This window comes from Oncorhynchus mykiss, chromosome 17 (assembly GCF_057628025.1).
Source record: "Oncorhynchus mykiss isolate SJ-2025 chromosome 17, ASM5762802v1, whole genome shotgun sequence".
NCBI lineage: Eukaryota > Metazoa > Chordata > Actinopteri > Salmoniformes > Salmonidae > Oncorhynchus > Oncorhynchus mykiss.
Genome location: NC_143038.1, coordinates 11,764,078 through 11,773,468, shown reverse-complemented (window position 1 = coordinate 11,773,468; position 9,391 = coordinate 11,764,078). Strand labels below are relative to the sequence as shown.

Sequence of the window (9,391 nt, the reverse complement as noted above, 5' to 3'; positions counted from 1 at the left end):
CACAGGTGAGAAGTCAGATGTGGAGGGCCTGGGCTGGCGTGGTTACACGTGGTCTGCGGTTGTGAGGCCGATTGGACGTATTGCCAAATTCTCTAAACCAACGTTGGAGGTAGCTTATTGTAGATACATTTACATTCAATTATCCGGCAACAGTTCTAGTGGACATTCCTGTAGTCAGCATGCCAATCACACACTCCCTCAACTTGAGACATCTGAGGTATTTTGTTGTGTGACAAAATTGCGCATTTTAGAGTGGCTCTGTATTGTCCCCAGGACAAGGTGCACCGGTGTAATGATCGTGCTGTTTAATCAGCTTCTTGAAATGCCACACCTATCAGGTGGATGGATTATCTCGGCAAAGGAGAAATGCTCACTAACAGGAATGTAAATACATTTCAGCACAAAATTGGAGAGAAATAAGCTTTTTGTGCGTATGGAACATTTCTGGGGTCTTTTATTTCAGCTCATGAAACATGGGACTAACACTTTACATGTTGCTCTAATATTTTTGTTCAGTATACTGTACATGTCTCTCTGTTGTGTTACAATACTGTAATGTGAAGCAGTGACAACCATAAGGGTGAGTGTTATATCCTGTTATAACTCTAAAACACACTATTATTATGGACATAACAAATTGATACCCCCATACAATCCAATGAGACATTTTGACAAAACTGGTTTAATTCCACACTGCTTTTTACATGCTTGTCTTCTTCATTGGTCCTTTTTCAATGAGCTGGTTTCCTGTAAAAGGTTGCTGTAATGAGTGATCAAGATAACACCGGATCTAAACGTGTCAGCAGCATCAAAATCAACAGTGGACAAACAGATTAATGTTGGTGTTTATCACTAATGTCTAATATAGGAAAAAGGGCACAATTGTATTATGATTGAATAGTGTTCTGGTGGAACTGTGATGCCCTTCTGAGTGTGTATGTATTAAAAGGATACATTTGACATTGACTGACAGTATAGTAACCTATAATACTGAACAGTCTCTCACCCCAAAGTGCTCCCAGCCCTTGATCTCTGAGTAGAGGGCGTCTCCTGGACATGAGGTGTCCACCAGCTGCCGGTGCCCGTGGAGGGTGAAGTTGGCCTGCAGGCGCCCGCCATCCACTGCACACTTGGCCAGGTGTTGGCGCACCAGATCCAGGGCGTGGCGTGAGGGCAGAGAGGAGGAGTAGTTGCCAATGAAGGCCACGCCGTAACCGTAAGGGTTCTGCCCCCTGGTGTGGGTGCCAAGGTGATACCAGCCGCGCCCCTCGTAGATGTACCCGTCAGAACCTACCACAAAGCTGAGGGGAACATACATTTAGGAGTTGGAGTGATAAAACAAATCGCATTATCTCACAACCCTGATTCCTGTTATAGCATCTTGTCATTTTATATTGCACAGTTATACTGTGTAATAAATATCATGTCAAGATTTGCTATGGTATGACTGCTTCAGTAATTGTAGGCTGACACAGCACACTTGTCTCCATCTATGAAGCTTAGTATAAAGGGTTTGTTAATATCTGCGAATGGATGAGGGGGTCAAAGTTCACCTATATCCGATGTCGGCCCAGCCGCGGTCTTCTTGGTGGAAGCGCTGCATGGCCCTCATGCTCCTGGAGCACTGCCTGAAGGAGTGACAGGGCCTGTCTGGCTCGTAGGTGTGGTGGATATATAGGAAGGGGAGGGGCAGGGCAAGAGGGAAGGGAGACCCTCGGTAGGGTGCCGCCCCCCACTGACACCGTGGGATGATGGGAGGGCAGTCTGGAGAGGAGAGGTATAACCAGAGTAGAACAGGTTCAATTACTCTTCATGTTTACAGACTTCAAATGAGTAGCCATTTATCACCTACAATTTCATAATTACAGGGGTAAATGATTCCCTCTCTCCTTCCCTGAGACTCACCCCAGTATCTGTGGACAAATTCCAGCATTCCGTCTCTCACTGCTTTTTCCACCCCTGTATCCTTGGCTATCCACTGAGTGTCCTCCAGCCTCCACACCAGGTATAGGGTCTCCATCACCTGCCTCTGGGTGTCCAGGGTGCCCAGCAGGGCTTGGGAAATCTCTCTACGCTTGGGGCTGATGTGGCTGGATACAACCCCCAGGTCTTGCCCCTCCAGCACATGGTTGTAGTAACCCTTCAGCACCTCGCTGAGTTTACCAGGCTGTTCAGAGGGGGCCAGGGTGGCAAGATCCATGCCCAAAATGGACCCATCCATTCCCCCATTGACGAGGGCATCGGTGGCCAGGGTGGGCACCCTAGACAGCTTGAACACCCTGGGGTTGGTCAAGTTGTCCCAGCAGCCATCCGGCCCCAGACGCTGAGCGGGTGGAAAGTCCTGGAGGCTAAGGAACGACAACCCTAGGTTTTTGGCCAAGGTGAGGGGAAACATACCCAGAGGAGGGGTGCCCTCAAGCTTAGCTTTCAGACCCACCTCAATGCCTAGAAGCATGGGAGCGATGGCCACTGTGGTGCCATCTTGGGTCAGAACGACCCCTCTCTCCTCACCACGGTCCGTCACAAAATGGTGGATGGCTTTGTCGAAGAAGCCAAAGAGAGTGGTGTTGAACACAGAGGTGTGGGTGTGGCTGATGTTGTTGGAGGCCCCCAGGAAGTGCAGGGTGAGTGGGTCCTCGTGTCCGGCCGTCCTGCGGAGCCTCCTCACAAGGGCTAGTGGGGACAGGTCTGGGTTCGAGTCCTCAGCCTGCTCTACGGCACTTATGAAACTGTCCATGTCGCGCAGGTGGTCCTCTGAAACCAAAACAAATGTTTTAGTTCATGCTACAACAGACTCCGTGCAAACAGTTACCTGGGCCTTCATTCATACTCATATTCATACTCATATTCATACTCATATTCATACTATCTGGGGTATTTAATGTCTTGTACATCAGCTACATACTAGTGACTTTTTGTGTTAAATTGAGCTCTCAGTTTAACAATAGAAGCATATGTTGCCAATGGAGACGGACAATGCAGTAAGGCGGCCATACCTTCAGACATATGAACCCAAATGAACATGTAATTACAGTCCATTAACACAGGTTACCTGAACAGAGAACGCTGTGGCACGTTCCAGCCACAATGAAGAGCCATAGAACCACTGTAGTCATGCTGAGTGTAGCTGCACCACACCAGATCCAGAGGCTAAACTAAAACCCACAAACAATCCCCAGACAAGGTCAACCCAGGCTGCCGATTAGAGTTGTAATCTTCTTATCTCTTACGGTCCAACACTCTGTTATGACAAACCACAACCACTCATGACAAACCACAAGCAGAATGTCCAGGTGCTCAATAAGGCTTTGTATCAAGTACCTTTGTATCAAGCTGGTTTCACTTCCCACTTCGGGGAATCAATGTGTTTGTAATGCGGTGTCCCAATAGATGAAATAACTCTTTATACACAGACGCCTCCAAATATTGATTGGTTCCTACCCAAAGTCAAAGTTTGTCATCGGAAAACAAATAAGGCCCTTTGAAGCTTGTGATGAGATCAGGCTTAAAGGGACACGAGAAAGTGCTGAAGATGTGCTGGTTTGTATTATTAGTCGTCCCATTATTTCTTTCCCATGATATACATCTATTACATCCACCTTTCACACATGGATGTAATTACACACACAGACACACACAGATAGTGAAGTCTGGTAAATGTGTTCCACTATGCATAGAGAGGGGCGGTCTGTTTACCGTCAGTGTCAGGGAAACCCAGTAACCTTACTGGAAAGGACTCTTAACAAATTCCCCCGAAAACAACCCAATGTAGTTGGCATACACTACAATCAGTGCATGTATGCTTTTTCAGATGACAGAAACGTTCATGACTCATGGCATTAGTGTCCCATGGCAGGTGGTGTCCATATGCTTATGAGGTTTTGGTAGTAGGGAGTAAAGGGGAACAAAGTCTATTACACTTGAGTGAGTGCTGCATTGAGAATTGCAGCCAGTGTCTGTTTGTTTTTGTGTTTTTCTTCCATCCCCAACCCATTTGTTCTCAATGTATGAGGTGAATTTTGGCCCCAATGTTTATTGTCCCTTTGTGCCATTAAGCAAACATCCATTACCCGTGGATAAATGGGACAATAGTGGCCTCTACTGGATGATAATTCGATTTTTTTATTTATTATTTGTGTAGGTTTAAAAAAATCTGTTTAAAATACGGATTTATGAAAACTGTAATATTTTAATTGTATCAATACCATAAAGTTTCAACAGAAGATATTTCAACATTCATATTGTGATGTGTGAGTGTGACGTATCACCTGGAATAATATTTGCTATGTTTATTTCTTCTCCGTGCATGTTTCAGTGTCAACTTTCCACCATGTGTGCTCATTGAATGAAATAATCCTTGTTTTTATTCATATTCTGTTCAAGAGTATCTAACCGTAGCAGCACGTTTCCTGATGTGTTGAAATTGATGGACGGTTGTCAGAACAGTCATTGGGTGATGTTAGGTACTAATGCCCCATTCAAAATAACTGGGAACTGGGGAATCTCCGACTTCAGTGCGTTCAAGACAACTGGGATCTCGGGAAAAACTAGTTCCCACTGGGAAAAATCCTTTGAACTGTCATCCAACTCGGGCATCCTTCTGGAGTTACGACCTAAAGATCACTTACGTCATGATTTGACCTCGTTTTTTTCCCCAGAGTTCCCAGTTGTCTTGAAAGCACCAACAGTCATGCGCTGATATTTTATTATACACCAATATTCTGCTGTTGTTGACAGTCACTCACTCTCCTCACCTTCCTCTCCCCCTGTAGAAAATGGAGACTCGCTTCACCAGGGGCAAGTCTGCGATTCTAGAGCGTTCACTCGCCAGACTCTTCTCTGAAATGGTACAGTACTGCCAGAGTCGGGTGTACTCTGCGCTGCAGGCACGCTTGGCAGACTTCGGTCAAGGCGTGGGGGGCCAGCCTGCTGGATGTGCTGGTTTTGAGAGAAGAATGTAAAAGGGAAACCAAAGTGTTGAATATACTGCACTTCATCAAGGCATGACCAAGAAAACTTTGCACATTGTGTGTGATTCACATACTAGACTTTTTCATTAGTGTAATAATAACCAATGTATGACATTATACTATACTAATTCACATAACATTAGGCTATAACGTAATACAAATATAGCCTAGTTATGAATGGCCTCCGCAGTCTGCAGGGCCGTAGGGAGACCGGGCAACGGGATGAGACGACAGGACTTAGAAAACCGATCCACAACGACAAGGATCGTAGTACTTCCCTGGGACGGGGGAAGGTCGGTAAGAAAGTCCACCGATAAGTGTGTCCACGGCCGTTGTGGAACGGGGAGGGGTTGTAACTTCCCTCTAGGCAGGTGCCGAGGAGCCTCGCTCTGAGCACACACTGAGCAGGAGGAGACATAAAATCTCACGTCTTTAGCCAGCGTGGGCCACCAGTATCTCCCTCTAAGACTCCGCACTGTCCTCTCGATGCCAGGATGACCCGAGGAGGGGAGAGTATGAGCCCTCCGGATCAGCTTATCCCGTACTGAGTCCCCACTGGACAGTTAGGGGGGGCCGGCTCTAACCGTGAGGCCTCCTCTATCTACGCGTCCACCTCCCATACCACCGGTGCCACGAGACATGACGGTGAAATGATGGGAGTTGGCTCAACGGACCACTCCTCGGTATCATAGAGGCGGGACAGCGCGTCGGCTTTGGTGTTTTGGGAGCCTGGCCGGTATGAGATGGTAAACCGAAACCTGGTGAAAAACATGGCCCATCTAGCCTAACGTGGATTTAGTCTCCTCGCTGCCCGGATATACTCAAGATTACGTTGGTCAGTCCAGATGAGAAAAGTGTGTTTCGCCCCCTCAAGCCAATGTCTCCACACCTTCAGAGCCTTGACTACAGCTAACAACTCCCGGTCCCCCACGTCATAGTTTCGCTCCGCTGGACTGAGCTTGCTCGAAAAGAAAGCACACGGGCGAAGCTTGGGTGGCACACCCGAGCGCTGGGACAGCACGGCCCCGAACCCCACCTCGGACGCATCCACCTCCACTATGAACGCTAAAGAGGGGTCCGGATGCGCCAACACGGGCGCATTGGTGAACGGCTCTTTCAAACGACTAAAAGCTCTGCCCGCCTCTGCTGACCAACGCAAACGCACCGGTCCTCCCTTCAGCAGTGAGGTGATGGGAGCAGCCACCTGACCAAAACCCCAGATAAACCTCCGGTAGTAATTGGCAAACCCTAAAAACCGCTGCACTTCTTTCACCATGGTCGGAGCCGGCCAATTACGCACGGCTGTAACGCGGTCATCCTCCATCACCACCCCGGAGGTAGAAATACGATACCCCAGGAAGGAAACGGACTGTTTGAAAAATTCAAATTTCTCCGCCTTGCAATACAGGTCATGCTCCAGCAGTCGCCCAAGTACCTTACGCACCAGAGACACATGCGCCGCGCCTGTGGCAGAATAGATCAAGATGTCATCGATGTACACTACCACTCCCTGAGGAGAATCTCATCTACAAAGGATTGGAAGACGGCTAGAGCATTCTTCAACCCATATGGCATGACGCAGTACTCATAATGACCAGATGTAGTACTAAATGCGGTTTTCCACTCATCTCCTCCCCGGATACACACCAGATTATACGCGCTCCTCAGGTCCAGTTTTGTGAAGAAGCGCGCCCCGTGAAATGATTCCACCGCCGTAGCGATGAGGTAGTGGGTAACTAAACCCCACTGTGATGGAATTTAAACCTCTATAATCAATGCACGGACGCAGACCTCCATCCTTCTTCACAAAAAAGAAGCTCGAGGAGACGGGTGATGCGGAGGGCCGAATGTACCCCTGTCCCAGCGATTCAGCAACATATGTTTCCATCGCTACCGTCTCCTCCTGGGACAGTGGATACACGTGACTACTAGGAAGTGCAGCGTTCTCCAGAAGGTTTATCGCGCAGTCCTCTCGACGATGGGGTGGTAATTGGGTCGCCCTCTTTTTACTGAAGGCGATAGCCAAATTGGCATATTCAGAGGGAATGCGCATGGTGGAAACCTGGTCTGGACTCTCCACCGTAGTCGCACCAACGGCAACTCCTATACACCTGCCTGAACACTCCTCTGACCACCCCTTAAGAGCCCCCTGTCGCCAGGAAATCACCGGGTTGTGTTGAGCTAGCCAGGGAATTCCCAACACCACTGGAAACGCAGGTGAATCTATAAGGAAAAGACTAATCTGCTCCTTATGATCCCCCTGCGTTACCATGTCCAGCGGCACCGTAGCCTCCCTAACTACTCCTGACCCTAATGGTCAGCTATCTAAGGAGTGCACGGGGAAAGGTAGGTCCAACGACACCAGGGGAATCCCTAGCCTTAACGCGAGCCCACGATCCATGAAATTCCCAGCTGCGCCTGAATCGACTAGCGCCTTATGCTGTAGAGAGGGAAAAAAAACAGGGAAAGAAGTCAAAACATACATATGACCGACAGGAAGCGCTGGGTGAGTCTGGTGCTTACTCACCTGGGGTGATCGAGTAGTGCTCTGCCTGCCCTCCCGACTCCCAGACGAGTTCCTCCAGCACCGGTCGGCCGTGTGCCCTCGTCGACCACAACTGGTGCAGGAGGACACTCCTCCTCCGGTCCCCATCGAAGCCGCCCCTCCTAATTCCATAGGGATAGGGGCAGGAGGGCTGGGAAGTGGAAACGACAGGACCTGATCCGAACGCCCGCGGGCAGCCAGCAGGTTGTCGAGACGGATAGCCAAGTCAATGAGTTCGTCCAGTGTGAAGGTGGTGTCCCGACATGCCAGCTCCCTCCGGATGTCCTCCCTGAGACTGCATCGGAAATGATCTATCAAGGCCCTGTCGTTCCACCCTGCTCCTGCGGCCAAGGTCCTGAACTCCAGGGCAAAGTCCTGTACACTCCTCGTCTCCTGACGCAGGTGGAACAGCCGTTCACCCGCCGCCCGACCCTCTGGTGGATGGTCAAACACAGCTCGGAATCGGCGGGTGAACTCTGGGTAATTATCCCTCGCCGAGTCCGGACCATTCCACACTGCGTTGGCCCACTCAAGGGCTCGCCCAGTCAAACAGGAGACGAGGGCGCTCACGCTCTCCTCTCCGGAGGGAGCAGGACGCACGGTAGCCAGGTACAGCTCCAGTTGGAGAAGGAAACCCTGGCACCCAGCCGCCGTTCCGTCATACTCCCGTGGGAGCGTCAGCCGAAGAGCCCCGGAGCCAGATGTGGTTTCAGGAACAGGAGGTGCTGAAGGAGGGGGTGCTGGAGATGAGGTGGGAAGGCCACTCCTCTCCCATCGATCCATCCTCTCCATCATTTGGTCCATGGCCGAACCAATCCTGTGAAGCACGCTGGTGTGATGGAGGACCCTCTCCTCCATGGATGGGAGAGGAGAGCGGCTGCTCCTGCTGATTCCATTGCAGTGGTACGGGATTCTGTCACGAGATACTAGGAGTGGTGGGTGGAATCAGGCGGCAGAGAGCACGATTCAGTAGATTGTCAATTTATTCTCCGGCGCACAAAACGATCACGCTAACACACAGGGCGCATACAATTGACCAGCCCAAACACAGGACCAAAATAGTCCGGCGAATACACACACGCAAAACCACCATACAACAGAGTAACAAAAAATAATCCCGCACAAAACAAGGGCGGGACAACCTACTATATATAAGGACGCTAATTAAACTAAAATACACACAGGTGAAACTAATAAGACAAAACCAACAGACAAACGAAAAAGGGATCGGTAGTGGCTAGTAAGACGGTGACGACGATCGCTGAGCACCGCCCGAACAGGCAGGGGAGCCAACTTCGGTGGAAGTCGTGACAACTGGTTGTTCAGCAAGATGTAAAATGGAATCCCCTGATTGAACAGACTAATATAGCACTGTACAATGATATGCACTTCAGTCTTATTTGTAATATCTAATGGGTGGGATATTTTACAATGCTCCCCATTTAGACATGACACATCATTGTGTCATTGTAAGTATACATGTGGCTGCTTTAATGTCCACAACTTATTTGGTGCTTGTATATTGCTTTGTCAAAATGGAAATAAATACTTTATTACCTGAAATAATACCTTTGTATTTCATTGAAATGACCAAGAAGTGTAATGTTTAAATGTGCCTTATGGACCAGAAATTCCATGAGAATAAATAATTGTGTCAATAACATAGGTCTCAAGGTTATACACAATTAGATGTTGTGCTTGGTACGTGTTTTACTGTCGTCTGAAATGAAATGTTGGCCAGAGGCTGCAAAAAGACGGTAAAGTTGAAGAGGGAGAAAGACGAGTCAGAGAGATCGACCTGGAGAAGAGTCCCCCCTAAAGCAAGCTGGTCCTGGGGCTCTGTTCACAAACACAAACAGAGCCACAGGGCAGCAAC

At 49.0% G+C, this 9,391-nt stretch overlaps 1 protein-coding gene across 2 annotated transcripts; it reads right to left on the bottom strand.

Moving 5' to 3' along the window:
• Positions 1 to 422: 422 nt before the first annotated feature.
• pglyrp2 (peptidoglycan recognition protein 2) lies at positions 423 to 3,552 on the bottom strand. Of its 2 annotated transcripts, none has more exons than XM_021568091.3 (5): positions 3,053 to 3,552; positions 1,906 to 2,754; positions 1,554 to 1,764; positions 1,007 to 1,301; positions 423 to 747 (listed from the first exon to the last, which is right to left on the bottom strand). In XM_021568091.3, the coding sequence occupies exons 1-5, from the start codon at positions 3,114 to 3,116 to the stop codon at positions 718 to 720; spliced, it is 1,449 nt and encodes a 482-aa protein (XP_021423766.3). In that variant the 5' UTR covers positions 3,117 to 3,552; the 3' UTR covers positions 423 to 717. The 2 variants fall into 2 exon arrangements, with proteins under 2 accessions (XP_021423766.3, XP_090060941.1); XM_090204815.1 differs by having other exon boundaries at positions 437 to 760; positions 3,053 to 3,377.
• Between the last annotated feature and the right edge of the window lie 5,839 nt (positions 3,553 to 9,391).

What these genes read in the sequence shown, in the direction of transcription:
- pglyrp2 (XM_090204815.1), bottom strand. Translation starts at nt 3,116, where the DNA reads ATGACTACAGTGGTTCTATGGCTCTTCATTGTGGCTGGAACGTGCCAC. An exon ending in CCACAGCGTTCTCTGTTCAG is followed by an intron (nt 2,755 to 3,052) that starts GTAACCTGTGTT and finishes TTTTGGTTTCAG; the next exon opens with AGGACCACCTGCGCGACATG. An exon ending in TGGGCCGACATCGGATATAG is followed by an intron (nt 1,302 to 1,553) that starts GTGAACTTTGAC and finishes TGTTCCCCTCAG; the next exon opens with CTTTGTGGTAGGTTCTGACG.